At 33.1% G+C, this 17,901-nt stretch overlaps 1 protein-coding gene across 1 annotated transcript in view; it reads right to left on the bottom strand.

Annotated features, from left to right (window-relative positions):
* The window catches only part of LOC114334595 (THO complex subunit 6 homolog), a 60,267-nt gene extending 44,755 nt beyond the window's left edge, over positions 1-15,512 (bottom strand). The window contains exon 1 of the mRNA XM_028284669.2: positions 15,242-15,512. Coding sequence (XP_028140470.1) covers positions 15,242-15,345 — 104 coding nt within the window. The 5' untranslated portion in view covers positions 15,346-15,512. The remainder of the gene's footprint in view (positions 1-15,241) is intronic.
* Positions 15,513-17,901: the final 2,389 nt, after the last annotated feature.

Genomic DNA, 17,901 nt, shown 5'->3' on the forward strand with positions numbered 1-17,901 from the left:
TTTTCATCTTTTGCGGTTATTAGTGTGCTCATCACTGTAGGTATACAGATATAGGTAATATGTAAGTATATATGAATATTATACAATATACGACAGAGGCTCGAAACAAATGAGAGTCGATGAAAAGCCCTATTTGGTAATCATATGATTTTTCCACTACTTGTGTATTGCATCTTTTATACATATAATAGTTGATTGCACTTTATAGTTCAGAGAAATAAGGAAAAAAAATATCGTGTTGATGACACATCCCCCTCCAGGCTGAAACCAAATTTTTCGAGTAATATGGTCATCTATAATAATAACCTATATGTTTCCTGCAGCCGATTTTGATGATATACATAGTTATAAACAAATGAAGATCAAAAAACGGTAAATTTTCGCTTTTTTCGTCTCTTACTAAAAAATTGGGCATTTTCAACAAATTTGAGAGTAATAAACTCATAAACCGTATAAAAAACTTCAATATGGCGTTCGCTGAATATGTCTATCCTTATTGGTTACTTAGAAAATTGCCAAATAAATCATAAATTTTGAGTTTTTATAAATATTCATAACTTATGTAAAAATTAACTTAGAACCTTCTTATTACATGGAATGATGAGACTTGTGGTGCTTAAATTACACTCTAAATTCCAAAGCAACTGGTCAAATAGTTTAAAAGTTATTTAATTTGTTTATCCAAAATTAATTTTTTTTGCAACACTGTAAGTCAGAAAATGATGAAGTTACAGTAATATTTTGGATAGTTTATGAAAGAAGAAAATTTACAGTATTAATTTAATTTAAATAAAATGACAAAAAATAATTATAGATATTGCAAAATAATTTTGCAAAAACATGTGAATTAAAAAAATGGGGGGGGCTAAATTTGTCCCTAAATGTCCTAGAACAGTTGTTTTTCTTTCTAAATGTGTATAAAATTCAGTCTTTCTAAATATGAAAAAATAATTTTTATACGGGTAACGGTTAAAAAGTTATTCTAATTGTTTATAAGTAAGCAAAAAATGGACATGTTTTTGCAAAATAAGTTTACACTGTTTAAAATTATTTTTTGTTATTTATTTTTAATTAAGGTAATAGTATAAATGTTCTTCTTTCATAAATTGTCCGAAGTATTATTGTAACCTCATAATTTTCTGACTTATAGTGTTGCAAAAAAATGAATTTGGGAAAAATAAATTAAATAACTTTTAAACTATTTGACCAATTGCTTTGAAATTTAAAATATAATTTAAGTACAAGAAGTCTCGGCATTCCGCCTAATAAGAAGATTCTAAGTTAATTGTTACCTAAGTTACGAATATTTATAAAAACTCAATATTTATGATTTATTTTGCAATTTTCTAAGCAACCAATAAGGTTGGACATATTCAGCGAATGCCATATTGAAGTTTTTTATACGATTTATGAGTTTCTTACTCTCAAATTTGCTTAAAGTGCTTAACTTTTTGGTAATAGACGAAAGAAGCGATAATTTACCGTTTTTCGATCTTCATTTGTTTATAACTATGTATATCATCAAAATCGGCTGCAGAAAACATATAGGTTAATAATATAGATGTCCATACTACTCAAAAAATTTGGTTTCGGCCTGGAGGGGGATGTGTCACGAGAAAAACCTTATTTCTCTGGACTATTTACAGGACATATTGAGAAGAGCTACCTCTAGAATTGTTACATTCTCTGGTATTGCCTTACTTGTTTATCAGTTTGTGACACGTTTTTTTGTCTTCATATTTGCATAATTCTTTGCTATAATATCTTTACCTGGTGCTTTGTTGCAACATGATTTCATTAATAATTTCATCTCTGGCGGGATCCTCTATTTCCACATTATTGGTCCACATCTTCTACTTTTTTCTTGTTAGTAATTTGTTGTTAGTAGTTTTTGAAATTATTCCTCTTATATATATTCTCTTATAAATCTGACATATTATATTTTACTTCTTCTTCAATAACTCTTCCTTCTTTATTTTTAATGTCTTCTTTTTATTTTTAATGCTACTTGTGTATAGTTTACAACTGATGTTTTGTTCTTTGGTTTTTTGATAGAACATTTTGAGTTGTTACTTTAACAGTTAGTTAAAGTTAATGATATAGTTACTATTATTTTTGGTTTCAATTACTTTTTTTCATCAAGTTTCTCTTACTACCGCTTTGTATTGTTTTGCAAAAAGTTGGGCACTCCATATTATTAAAAAAAAATGTAAATAATATTAAAAACAAGTAAATACATAAATAAAAAATAATTATTGTATTTTGTATTTGTATTCGCTGTGTCTAGGTACACGCTAACGTGTACGCAAATAAAAAAGTTAGGTACACGCGAGTTAGGCATTATTAAGCGTGCGCGGTGACTTTATATTTTGGTACACGCTATTTTGATATTTTTAGTGTTTGTTGTTTGTTTGATAGAAAATATTTTTATTAAGGGAAGGGGAAGGGAAGCAAAACTATTCAGATGTTTCAAACTTAATTGTAATAAAACAAAATGCATATAAAAGTATATATTCAGGTTAAGCAAAATAAATATTAGTTAACATGATATATACAAAATACTGCTAAAATAATTTTTATACGTAAGTTAATTATACCAGTTTATTTGGTGTTTATTTTTATTTATACAGGGAGTTGAACGTGTTACGATTTTCATAGAAAATTGGTTATAACTTTGTAAATATCCTGTATAACATAATAAACCTTTATATTTTTGTGATATGGAAGTTAAGAAGATTTCGAACATAAAATAAAATATAGGGTGTTCCATTTAAAAAACATAAGTTTGGTCCGCCAGTATATTATCGAACGCCCTGTAACATTCTAATTAATTTTAGTAATTTTGTAATATGAAGCTCAAAGTTTGCTAAAATTTTTGATACTAACTTTTATTGCTATCTATTACTATAGCGAATCTACTGAGCTTTATCACACTAATCAATCGCCCCGTATATTTTATCTTATTACTTCTGCTACCGTTAATCACGAATTTTTGTCTCTTATCTTTTTCATACTGTTTTAGAATGTTGTTAAACTCATTAAAAGAACTAAATAATTGTCCACACTCCATATAGTTACTTAAAAAAAAACACTAAACAAGTAAAAAATAAGGAAACTCTTTACAAATCAATATTAAAATGTAAACATAACCCGATTAAACAAATTCTAACCACACTCTGACACTCGCGATACTTACAGATACTTGATATTAATACCACAGCATACACGCGGCTCAAATTAGCGGGTACCAAAAAACCCAGTCATAGTACACGCTAAATAATGACGTCACTGACTTGATGACGTTTAAGCGTGTACCTAACTTTTTTATTTGCGTACACGTTAGCGTGTACCTAGACACAGCGATTTGTATTTACCATAGAGGTATATATTAACATAGAGGGAGCCTACCTTCCGCGCTTCCTGACGACAAGATCTCATGGACTGGTTTGCTGCATCTCTTTCTAACACATTGTATCGAAAATCTATGATGACATTCAGTGTGAATATAGGCACGGAATAGGAGGACAACTGTAGCAGCTTTACTTTGCGTAAGAGTGAAACAGCACTAATCCAAATAAAAAAGATGGTGTCGTCACTTCGCTCTGAATGACACTCTCTCTATGCTAATATTTAACTCTATGGTATTTACTGACTGGAAAAAGAGGGTTAGGTTAGAAATAGTAAATAGTATTAAATACGATTCGATTGTTGATACTTTTCGATGTGATCGAAAAATCTGATTTGTATGAATCGATACCGATCTGCCTGATTTGTTGGTATGCTGTCTAGACGCCAGTTGATAATCAATTTGTTTGTCAAATATTTTATTTAGTTGTCAAGAACTTAACCAAACTTTATTTTGTAATTTTGTCTGCTCTAAACTCTAAAGAAAAAAAAAATTAATTATCATTCTGAAAACGCTCTGAATGAACATATTTTATTCAATCCATTGGGATTTTTTAAGATTTTAGTAAATTATACCTATTACATAGAAGTGGTTTTACTTCATGTTAGAATTTGTTTGGTATACAGCCAACCCAGGGAAATACCCCTTTTTAGTTTAATTAGCAGATATTTCAGATCGTCTAGCTACTGTTTTATTTTCTACCAGGTAACATTATATACAATAGATACCTTTATAAATCTGGTTCACTCAAAATAGGAACCAAAACTGTGCCAAAAGTACCTGTTTATTGCTTTTACGCATGCGTCATTTTATGCTACACTCAAAATATTACACTCAAAATGTGCTCCAAAAGATGACGACCGCTCCGCTACATTTTCGAATCGAATGAATCGAATTTCGATGTTCATTCGATGTAGCGCACAACGCAAAGGTCGTTCAGCGTGAAGGAGCGAGATGTGATCCTACCAGATCACTTTATGCTCATTCGCCGCTGAACGCCACCAATGGTGTAATGGTTTTAAAGTGGAAGGATCAGCGAGATGTCCTAGCTATAAGTTCAAAACATATTATGCTTTCTATAGTATATGCGACAAAATGAAGAGAGACAACCACATGTTTTAGTAATTTTGTAATTTATGTTAACTTACCTACTTTTTTATGCCATGTTAGCATTACACTACTATATAAATAAATATTTAAGTTACAAAAAAAGGTTTTTATTATACTTTGATCAACAACCTTCATAAAAAAAAGAATAATACCATCTAGCCAAGAGCTAAAATCATAGAACTCAAGTGTTCAATTTGTGGGTTAGGCCACTGTTGCTCTGAGGGACTCATATAATATGGTACCATTGTTTACCTACACATAGTTAGACAATGCTAATGTCAGTGTTATTTGACTTTTATTTTGCCGTGAGGTGGCGGCCTCTAGGAATTAATTTCGAAAACTATCACCAGAAATTTAATTGTATGCAGATTTCTACTCGGAGCAGATTTCTACTATGTAATTTTTTTTCTATTATGTACAAGGATGCCAGATTGTGAAGAAAATATAAGACTTAAATAAAACGCTTATTGTTATTACTGTTGCATTCCTTTTGTGACAGATTGATAACTTGACAATTTCGAGCAAATGTTTTAAATTGTTTTTAATAATTTGAGATTTGCTAAATCTAAATTGGGCTGGTAATCTATTTAAATGATTTAAATGCTGCCGTAAAATTTTCTTTGAAAAATACTTATTTGTATACCAGACAATTAATTTGTTTATTGATTTGTTATAAAAGAAATGAATATTTAATTAAAATATCCTCGATTATTTTTAAATTGAATTAATTGACGCAAAAATAAGAATGTATGTAATTTATTTAACTCAAAACACCTTTTAGTGTATATAATAATAATAGTCTCCCGTTTTATACCGCTGCTGCAGCTTTGGGATTATAGCAAGGTAGTCTGCTATCTCTAGAGCCATGGATACAAGGAAGATAACAGGGCCAGTGCTACGCTTCAACCGATTATTAGTACCTCTGGTTTTATCCAAGGTACTCATTTCATTTAGGCTGACTACCGCCTGAGCAATCCGGGCCGCTATTTAACTGCCTTCAGAGTGCCGCTATTTACAAATATGTTTATTTCATCTCTCTCTCTCTCTCTCTCTCTCTCTTTTTGCGGTTTGGTTGCATCCCATATTCGGGACAAAACTATGTGTTGGGTAAAATAATTAACAAAACTGAAATAAATAATACTATTTATTAAGTACACAAACCATTGTTTACATAAATGAAAATGTTTTTTTTTCAATCAATTCGTCCGATCTAAGATGTTTACTAGAAATATTCTTTATTGTCACTGAAAGTTAAACAATTTTATAGTCAAAATGAATACAATTTATTAAAGTTAGATACATAGTCAATATTACAAAATAAAAGGTAATGAAAGTAAAACATTAAACAATATATTTGCAGAAACTTATATAATTTGCAAATTAAACATACAACAAACAAAATACAGACTTAGGAACTAATAAGTTTAAGCTGCTACGTATGACACCCAAATAATGATAAAAATACTTTAGTTACTTGTGAATAGAAGATACTGTAATTTCTTATTTTTATTCATTACGATATACTGCTTCTACGTCTTTTAGATAGATAGTATTTTGTAATTTTACGGAACTTGGGAAAATAGAGGAGATATAAAGGGAGATGATTGCAGTTTTTTGCGTCCAACGTTCGACACTGACACTATACAGTCGAACCCGCTTATTGGAATAGCCTTCGTGCCAAGCAAAAATATTCCTATAACCGGGATATTCTAATACCCGATCATTGATGGCTGGTAGAAATAAGGGTACCTACTGAATAGACCTACACAATAATAGTACATACTATGTATGTACCTACATTTACATTATATTTATATGGTTTTAGGTCGTTTTAGTCAATGATACAGCAGTGTGATTTATTTTATTAAAAAACGAAATTACATTTTCTGTGCATAAATCCATTAATAAGCATGAGATGTGTGCAATATGTAAACATGTATATATTATCTTATTTAAAATGCATACGACAAAATTCCTTCTCATTTTTTTTTGAAATCTTTAAGTTATACAAATTAGAAAAAATTACATTGAATTGGCCCTCCAGAAATCTTCTTATAATATTACAAACGGTTAGGACTTGCCAAATTGGATGGAATATCCACAAAATCGAAAAAATCTTCATCTTTTGCCTCATCGTTCGCTTTAATATTGAGTTGGGTGGTTTCATTGTTTTGTTCCAAATCTTCAGTACATTCGAAAACCGATAAATTATCGTCAAACGAAACAACTCTTAAAAATATTCGTCTTTTATTTTTTCGAATTCTGTGTTTTGATGAATTGGCACATTGGCAGGCAAAAAACGGATTGTTAAAATATTCAAACTCATGTCGGGTTTATGAATGGACAGGGCGGTTATTAATAAAAGAGAACATTTCTATTCTTGTCTGCCATTGTATTGTCGAAGTCAATAAACCATTAACCAATAAAATTTATACCTGCAAGGAGATAGGTCGCAATAGAAATTTTTACAAGTTTTGTGACACAAGTTAAAGTAGGTAGTCTATGGCCTGTTGTATTTCGTAAAAGGGTCCAACTGGTGCGTAATAAAGTATTTATTATCTGAAAAATATAATAACCCAGACATAATTTTACTGATAATAGTGCTAATTTAAAAATAACAAGTATTAACCGAAATAATCGTAAAACTCTAAAAAAAGTCTGTTAATGAACACCTCTCAGGAATTGTATTTTAATAAAAAATAATAAATACATCAGTGATGTTGCAAAATTGACTGTATATTGACGCTATATTAAATAACACACATTTTACACAGCATCCATCAAATATGGTAGAAAACATTTTTGAAGACATATTTTTGTAAATGTGCCCATCAAATCGGTAATATATTTTAATTGACAATTTGAATCATTTATTGCATATTCTTTATAAAACAGTAATATTTGTTGCTTATTTTCTATATATTTTGTGCCCTCTAATTTGTTTTTACAATTTTCACATTTAAATTGTTCAAAACATTTTTTAAATAAGTACCCTGCAAAATAATATACTGAACATTTTTCTAAACTTGAAGCCACTCTATCTAAATCTAAATTTGTTTGTTGCAATAAGTTATTTGGAGACACATTTTCTGCAGATAATAATACTATACTGTCTTCTAATACTATACCACCTTCAACAGATTCTTCGTCACTATTGCATTCCCTACAACAATAATAATATTTAGCACAACTGAAAAAATCAACTTTCTGCACAATAAAGAAAAAAAAAACAATTTAAGTCCTGTATTCAAAATATATTCAATTATATTCAAAATATCAAAAAAACTTTTTTACAGGCTATATTACAGGTTATATTAAAAAAATTTTACTAAGAAATTTTTTTCGGCAAAATATTCACTTTTTAAGTTATTAGTAAAAAACCGTCTAAAAACGTGTTTACTTTGTTGAAAGATGAATATAGTACAGTCACTGAAGGTTTTCACCTACGATTTCGTTGAACCCTCATCGATTTTCATGAAAATTGGTGAGTAGTTAGAGGGTACATCAAGGAACAAATAAGAGAAATCATCTCTCTCTCTCTCTCTCTCTCTCTCTCTCTCTCTCTCTCTCTCTCTCTCTCTCTCTCTCTCTCTCTCTCTCTCTCTCTCTCTCTCTTGTCGTTTCCCCATTACTGAGGATCGTGATTTCTTCCAATATTCCTAACAATGTTCAGTGGCGGCTCGTGAATACTAAAAGAGGCGGTGCACAAATAGATAAATTTACCTTTAACACAACTTAATAGGTATATTTACCGGGTACTGGAATCTTTTTTTCCTTTTTTGGCGCAGTATCTTTAAAATTGACATTTATATATAATTAGATGATCGAATGGATAAAGAATTATGAAAATAAGGAAGGCCTATATTTATTTTTTCGTAAATATGCACCTAAATCAATGATACCATGTCTTGCCCATGTAGAATCGCTCCCAAACAAAACACACACGAAATAGAAAAATTCATTTTTTGGATCACATCCACACATCCAGCAATTTTTGGAATATATTTATATTAAACATTCTTACACGGCCTTTAAAATTTGAAGAACTAGATGACTGATTTTTCAGATCAACGCTAAAAAGTTATAGATAAGCGAAAACCATTCTAATACACTCGCAAAGTCACATTCTAAAACCCACTCGAGCCAAAGTTTGTCTGGCTCGGAATTTCATAAACCCCGGCGCGGCGTCCGTTGTAAGCTGGCCGCGTCTACCTTTTCCTATGCCTTTGAAGGCAAATCTCGAGCCATACGGAATGGTGCTCGGGTAGAGTAACTCACAGGAATTACTATTTGTTTTTTCGTGGAAATTAAGTTACAGAATGATAAATAATGTATGTAGATGATGCACTGATATTAAAAAAAGCATAGTAAAAGTAAAATTATTTTTATTGTTCAATATGTTTTCCTGTAAGTTTATTTTTCACAGCCAGTGCCATGGCTCGGTGGCCCTTTAGGACTAGCCGCCACTGACAATGTTTCTCCATTGGTCTCTATCTTCAGCTGCTCTAAGAGCTTCGCAGAATGAGTTTACAGCTGAATTATTTATTTGGTCGGACCATCTAGTTGGTGATCGTCCTCTTGATCTTATCCCCGGAACATTTCCAGAGACGATTAATCTCTCCAAACTGTCGTCACCTCTGCGAACCACGTGAACAAAGAATTGCAGAATTCGTTGCAGACATATTGTGGACAGCCTTTTTTTAATATTGAGTTGGTTTAGAATGGAAACGTTTGTTCTATGAGCTGTCCATGGTATGCGCAGCATTCTTCTCCAGCACCACATCTCAAAGGCATCAAGTTTTTGGCGCTCGCATGTGCGAAGAGTCCAAGTCTCTGCTCCGTATAGAAATATTGAGAATACAAGGGCATTCACCAGTCTCATCTTGATATTTTGAAAGATAGATCTGTCTTTCCAAACTTTAGTTAGGTGACTCATCGCATTTTTTGCCATACCAATACGTCTCCGAACTTCTGCTTCACAGTTGCCATCGTTAGTTATTAGACCCGAGATAGACAAAAAGAATTTCAAGAGGAAGAAAGACAGTCGGAGCCCTACACAAACTACTTAGAGCCAAAAACATCTCCAGAAAGGCAAAATTAAAACTCTACCGAACAGTGATCCAGCCCACAGTTCTTTACGGGAGGGAAACATGGGTCATGAACAAAAATCAAGAAAATATGATGAACATCTGGGAATGGAGTGTCCTAAGGAAGATATTCGGGGGAGTAAAAAACGATGAAGACGTTTGGAGGAGACGAACAAATGCAGACATCAGTGAGCTGTACCGGAAACCAGAAATAAGCCAGATGGTCAGAACAAAGAGACTAAGTTGGTTAGGTCATCTTGCGAGAATGGCTGACGGAAGGTGGACAAATAACTCACTGCTGAGAGGTGAAGGAAAGAAGAGAAGAGGACGACCCAGGAAAAAGTGGCTAGAATCATGTAAGGAAGACCTGGAACAATCGGGATATCAAATTGGAGAACTGCGGCCATGGACAGGAGAAAATGGAGAAAAACCGTGGAGAAATTCCAAGCCATCGGCCTTTAAGGCCTGTTGAGCTATACATATTATAAAATATATATTATATGTTATAAAATGCAGCATTTTCCCGTTATTTAAGCTTGAATAATTAGATTTGGGTACTCACCGAAAAAAATATAAATTACAATTACAATGAAATACTACCTTATTACCGAGGGCCGAAAGTCACTTAGCATAAAAAAAGGTTTCTTTTGAATGAAATATTTTCAATTAAAAATCACACTAAATTTTCTCTTTTATTTTCACCCCTCTATCTTATTAAAATAAACATTATAGAAGTTTTCAAGGACTTTTGGCCCTCGGTAGCAATGTAATTTTTAATTTTGCGTTTAATTTTTCAAAAACATTTATTAGTTTTCTCAGGAATCTTAAAAAATGAATATATTTGAAACACTTTGAAAATTTTGACATGCGTCAAAATTTTCATTTTACTCCGTTTCTTTTACCTTACTTACAATCTTTCATGTGTAATTTTTTTATTTAAATTTTAAAAACGTAGGATTTAAATAATATTTTACTTACCTCGAAGATTTTATAGATTTTCTATACGGAAAACACTATATTCTGCATGGAAACACTAAAAGGTGTAAATACACTTGCCACTATGTCAGTAGTAATGCTAATGTGTCTCACTGTCTAAGAGATATTGCAACCCTGGTTAATTTAATTTAGAGAAACCAAAATGGACGCTAACTGTAGCTACCGTGGCACCATCTATTAGAGCGTAGCTAAACAAATATTTGTAGATTTAAATCTTTTGAGATAGAAAGAGTGGTGACATCTAGTGACTGTCTCAAATAAAATCCAATAAAATTAGACATAGGGTTGTGTTACTATGGTCTAGTTATACAATGGTACCATTGTTTACCTACACATTGGTCTAGTTATACAATGATGGTACTGAAATGACTCTTTGGCAATGCAAGGAAAAGAGGCTGGCAGTCAACCTGTTAAATGGAAATTACGTGAAAAGAAAAAACGTTACGTTACAGTAAGTGAAACAGAATTCATTGACATAAACTCCATATCGCCGCTTCGCAAGAACGTAGGCTTAAGTCAAAAAAGACGATTTTAGAGGAGAGGCATTTTAAAATTTTATGGATATGATTATGAGCATTACTCCGAATACCTAAGTTGTTACTTTAAAGAAATTACCTATACAATTTTGTTAGAAATATATCTAAATAAAAACTGTGATAACTAGATAAATTTAGAAAGTGTTTTTGTTAACCCCTATTACATTTGAGTCTTTTTTCCTCAGAAACATTTACTTTAAGTTTGTTAAAACGCTGACTTAACTAAAAAAAGAGTCTTTATTTTAGAGAGAATTTTCACAAAAACTAATTGTAAGTAGGTATAAGATCGGTCGTCCTTGACGAGAAATAAACACACAAATTGCTTAACATTCTGTGCTATTCTGCGGCGCAACTAACTTGGGTCTGTATTCATACGAAAATGTTAAGTATTTAACTAATTTTGCGCTAAACAAATATAGACACTTGGTGCCATCTCTTAGCGACTATTATTATTAACGTCATAGGTCATTATTCACGCGATAGATACTTTTATTTTTAGTAGATCTGCATTAATAAGACAATTTCGTCAAATTTTGACTTAAGCTTACGTTCTTGCGAAGCACAGTGTGTAATTTTCATAATCCAAAGGGACAAAAGTCAAATTGTACACTAGTCTATGCAAGTAAAATAATTATTTACATTCGTAGAAGACGGACTATATTATGTGTCACTAAAGTTTATTTTCCAAGAATTCGCACCATACAATAAAAACCGGTCAGAACAGCCGGCTACCTGATTTCCGTCGACCGACCGCTCAAAGCGATCCCGTCATTGTCATTCCTCTGAGTTCGTTCGTTAAATTTGCTGTGTTTCTGTACGCCACTAGTGATTTTGTTGTTGTCATTGTTTTCTTGGGAGTTTTAAGGTAAGTTTCCATGTAATTTTTTTCTTAATATTTCTGAAAATTTAATCATGAGATGCATTTGAACGGAGATAGATTGTTTTATAATTAAAATATACCAAGTCAATTTTTACTTGAGTTTTAGTGCATTATATCGGATTATACCGATACTTTATTATATTTATTTGAAAGAAGTACTTGTTACCTACAGGAAAAACTGCCATTGTTTGCGTATATTTGCAACACTCATACAACTTTTCTTTATTTTCAGAATGTCTTCGCAAATTTCACATAGAAATCTTTTTGACGTATGGTTTTCTAATGCAAGAGAAATAAGAACGGATGCTTTATTACGTCACATAATGCAAGAACTTGGTAACCCGTCTTTTTCGGATGACGTTATAAAAAGTTTAAAAGTGACTGAGAAGTTTTTGTCAAAAAATCGAACAAAAATGGTCAAAGTCAGGAAGACATCGAGATCGTTTCCTAAAGACAAATTGTGCGTGGTTAGAAGCAAACGTAACAATACCTGATATTGACCTTGAAGCGCTCAAAGGTGTGTCACTTGAAACGAGCCCGGTCAGATTTGGAAGACCTCCAAAAGACTTTGAAAGTTCGAGCACCAAAACAAAAAGACGGCGAATTCAACATCTTCTTGAAATATCGAGTCTGGGAGAAATGTCGACAGCAACCGAAGTTTTGCTTCGCAAGGAAGGAAAAAAGGATTCAGCAGCTATTGTTAAAGAACTTTGTCAGTTTTCGCCTAGAAGGGGTACTGTAATGAAGAAAGCGCTGAAGTGTTTAGAGAGCTCAAAACCAGTAGGACTTTCGGCAGATCAAGCTCTTGCATTAATGGTTGATGCGAATCTCTCGACACATCAATATCAGACTATATGAGAGCAAGTTAAAGGAATTAACAAGAAAATGTATCCACCTTACTATAGAGTCAAAGAGGCAAAACAATTGTGCTATCCTAGTGGCCTTAATGTCACAGAAACACTCTCTGAGATTGAGATGCAAAGTCTAATGGATCACACGATTACATGATTATGTAAAGTGCAACAAGATGTACTAAAAACTATAACTGGCTTAAAATCCATCCATCCAATGGCACTACAGCCCAAATCGAGCCTTGGCCTCCTTCAATAAGCTTCTCCAATCATTTTGATTTACCGCTGTTCTTTTCCATGAACGCTTTCCCAGAAAGTTCCTGGCATCCTCATCGACTTCGTCTTCCCATCTCTTTTTAGGTCTTCCAACAGGTCTTCTTCCCTGCATTCTTGCATTCAGCAATTTTCTGGGGATTCTAAAACTGGCTTACTGCCTCTAAACTGGTTTAAAATGTCTAGATATAATTGTGAAATGGGGTTGTGATGGAGCGGAACAAAATAAATACAAACAAAGATTTACTGAAGAACATTGTAGTGATGAAAGTTTATTCAGCACATCGATGGTGCCTATTCAAATGAAATCAATTAATGACCAGAATATTAGAAACATTGTATGGCAAAACCCATCACCAGCTTCGACTCAATATTGTCGTCCCATAAAGGTCGTGCTTGCCAAGGAAACCGTTAATGTTATAATGACAAAGGTTAATAAAATTAAGGAACAAGTAACTTTACTCTCACCCCTAGTCTCACCCATTAAAATTATTGTTAATGACATGGAAGTCTTGGTAAAGCCAACATTGATATTATGCATGATTGATGGAAAAATTTGTAATGCGATTGCATCGTGTGCGTCCACACAAACATGCTATTTATGCGGTGCAAAGCCTAGGGACATGAATAATGAAAGTCTCATCTCACAAAAGCTGGTAGATAGCAGTCTTCTTTCCCTGGGCCTGTCACCACTACATTCTTGGATAAGATTTTTTGAATGCATATTGCACATTTCCTATAGACTTGACATAAAAACATGGCAGGCTTGGGGAGCTGATTTGAATAAACAAAAAGTTGCTGAGAAAAAGAAGCAAGTGCAAGAAAAGTTCAGGAGTGAATTAGGCTTGTTAATATATATGCCTAAACAACAAACAGGAAATACAAATGATGGGAACACGGCTCGTAAATTCTTTAGAAATTCTGAAAAGTCCGCTGAAATAACAGGTGTCGATGTTGAGCTTATTACGCGCTTCCATGTCATATTAGAGTGTATAAATAGCGGATTTCACATTAATATCGATAAGTTTCAGGAATACGCTAAGCAAACGAGAGACTTGTATATCAAGGAGTACTCATGGTACTCAATGCCCGTAAGCGTCCATAAAATACTTTTCCACAGAAAAGATATAATATCTTCTTGTGTTCTTCCAATCAGCCAACTTTTGGAAGAAGCACAAGAGGCTAGAAATAAGCACAATAGGAAATTTAGAGAAATGTTTACGCAAAAGACTTCAAGAGTGGACACAAACACAGACCTGCTGAATCGGTTACTTATAACTTCAGACCCCTACATAGCAAGGTTATGTGCTGCTCCTAAAACTAAATGTGGTAAATTGATTCCTGAAGTTTGCCAGCTTTTGGAAATGAGAACTTCTGACACTGAACACGAAGGAATTCAGTCAGAACAATCAGATTCTGATAAATCTGATACTCATAGCGAGTCTGAAGAATCTGATTGTTCTGACTGAATTCCTTCGTGTTCAGTTTCAGGAGTTGTCATTAGTATTCGATTCTTCAATACTAATCCTCTCTGGATTTTTTGCATGTAAAAATAATTTTGTTTTATTTTCTTCGTATATTGTCATTTTTGTGATATATGTTATGTACAGTCGAAAAAATGAAAGAATACCCATGAACGAACATATAAAACATGCTGTATTTTCCTGTCACCGTGTCACACAAAAAATTGGCCAGCGCAAGTACATGTAATAATTATTACTACATCTACTTGCGCTGGGCAATTTTCTTTGTGACACGGTGACAGGAAAATACAGCGTGTTTTATACCTTCGTTCATGGGTATTCTTTCATTTTTCCGACTGTATATACTGTTGCAATATATGTATAAAACCTTGACAATGTATTTAAATTTCATTGGATACATTTTATGGCATAGTAAACTTGTTCAATTTAGCTCAAGACTTTTGTCCATCTATTTAGGAAAATTACGCACTGTGCGAAGCGGCGATATCCCTAAATAGTCTACCTTTTTAGGGAACTAGAACCAGTAATTCTTTTAAAAAAAGTCGATAACAAGCTAGGGTATGGTTAGGTTAAATAGAACTGAGAGTTCTTTAAATAAAGGAATATTTTTATACTTACTGGAATATTGACAAATAACCATATATATCTCCTGCAACGAGGTAGTTTTCACAGGGGCTAATTGCTTGAGATAATACTGTATTATAATAGTCTTTAGTTAACATTTTTCAGTTAAATTTGTTATTCCTTTAATATCAAAACATCAACCAAACCAGCATCCACAAACTCACAAACACAAACAACAAGCATAACCTCAACGAACCGGTGGCCCACAGATCACGAGAAGGTAAGTGATCTGTGCGGTGGCCTCTTCAATGCAGCGTTGCCAGGCCCAAAAAATTTATTTCCCCAAATTGTGTTTTAAAAGTTGCCAGATTTTCAACAGAATTCCCCAGATTTATAAGGTTTTTTCCAACTCGATACAAAACCGTTCTTAAATCGTTACGCGCATGCACAATAACGAAAATTTATGCGCAGTTACACATTTTTCGTTACTGCGCATACTCGTAACTGTTAAAGAACGGTTTTGGTTGGGGAACCCCAGGGAATATCATTGTTCGCGGTAGTCACAATTCACCAAACTGTTTGGCCTATATGTGGAATCAGTCACCACGATCTTGTCGTTGTAAAACATTTAATATTCACATAATTACTGGACTTTCTAAAATAATTATCTTTTACTAAATTTAATAACATATTTTAGCCAGTTTGATTTCCCCAGATATTAGTGATTTTAAAAAAGTTTTTCCCCAGTCCCCAAAGTTTATCAATTTTCCCCAGTTCTGGGGAAAATTCTCCAGACCTGGCATCCCTGCTTCAATGAGAAGTTAGCGGTGGTTCGGTACTTCGGTACTCGGTACAGTCTTGCCAACGACCGAACATTGGATTTCTGGATTGGGTGTTTATTAATTCTTTTACGCCCGGTCTTTTCACCTCCGAATAAAAGTTATCCGGAGGTTTATTTGACAGATTTACATGTAATCTGCCGGATAAACTTCCTGATAAATATTTATTCGGAGGTGAAAAGACCGGACCTTAAAATTGTTATTGTATTATTCTTTTTAAATATTGTTTAATATTATTTAAATATTATTTATAAAATAAATAAATCTTATGCTTTATGTTATTTATTTTGTAAATACCCTTTTTAGCGCGGCCCAAAATAGTAACAAGTCTACCTTTACAACACTGGGAGATATGTATTCTTTGACCTTATCGACAATAGTCTACGAGAAGTGCAGGGTAAATTGAAGATTATGTACGTCTTTGTATTAACTTTGTAATGGCCAAACAATTACGGGATCATCTGGATTTCAACGCATATTTTTTTGTTTTTTTTTTATAATTCTCCTATCAAGGTTGCGCGTGAAGTTAGGCGTGTATTGATTTTGGGGACAGTCATAGAGGTATATATTAACATAGAGGGAGCCTACCTTCCGCGCTTCCTGACGACGATCTCATGGACTGGTTTGCTGCATCTCTTTCTAACACATTGTATCGAAAATCTATGATGACATTCAGTGTGAAGATAAGCACGGAAGAGGAGGACAACTGACGAGCCGTTAATAACCGCTATGAATTCCACGATTTTATTGGTTAGAACTACCCACGTGATATCTGTGTTCGTATTGGTCAGAGAATTAAGCAATAAAGACAAATGACAATCAGCTGTTAGACATCATTATGTGATGGAATTTTTATTTTGATATTTTGATGTAAATAAATATTATTACTGATAATTTGTATAAGCAAAATTATTGTACTGCACCTACAGTGACTCACAGCCTCAATTCTGAAATGATACAGTCGTTACTCAATAAAACTAGCTTGTGTCAGTGACCCAATATTAGAAAAAAAATTACATACTGAAAGTAAGTTACTCAGTCCTCTAAAATAGCATAAGCTATGTTTTGGGTTTCAAATATACCATACTTAAATAACAATAGTTCTTTAATTATTTTGTGTACGATTTTGATATCAGCTGACAATACATCTTAGCTATTAGGACTTTGCAGACGACTGCTCTGAAAAGTTTGTTTGATGTTCATCGGTACCATTCTCTCAGGTTGCGCAGCCAAGATATTCTGCATCTCCCTATGCTTCTTTTTCCCTGCATAATGAGTTGGAGCAAGTTGTTTTGGCCCATACAATGCAACATTTTTCATACGAATTTCTAGTTACATACAATATTTTTATGTCATAAGGCCAAACCCAGTTATACCAGGAAATTGGCTCAGGCCATAGCATTATTCTCTATATATAAAAACTTAGGAAAGTGTGTCCTTTTAGGTGACACAATAGATCGAACACAACGAGCCATGTGTATCTTTTTTGGTACACAGTGTTGAGGACAGTGTATATCTAAAAGTGGTCCCACTGGCGCTGAGGGTGTTAATTATTGCATATTTGAAACCCAAAATTTATTTAGCTTATGCTATTTTAGAAGACTCATACTAACTTACCTACTTTCAGTATGTAAGTTTTTTCTAATAAATATTGAGCGACTGACACAAGCTAGCTTTATTGAGTAATGACTGCATCATTTAAGCTGTGAGCCCCTGTATATGTTTATCAGTCATGGCCTAGCTACACATTAAAATTGTTTCGTTATCATTCCCTGCGTTGCTTTCTTCAGCGTGCACACTGATTTTTGTACAGCAGCTTTTGTAGCCAATAGTTACTCTTGTTTGTTTTTTAGATTTTTCCTAATCAGGACTTGA

The sequence above is a fragment of the Diabrotica virgifera genome, chromosome 3 (assembly GCF_917563875.1).
Source record: "Diabrotica virgifera virgifera chromosome 3, PGI_DIABVI_V3a".
NCBI lineage: Eukaryota > Metazoa > Arthropoda > Insecta > Coleoptera > Chrysomelidae > Diabrotica > Diabrotica virgifera.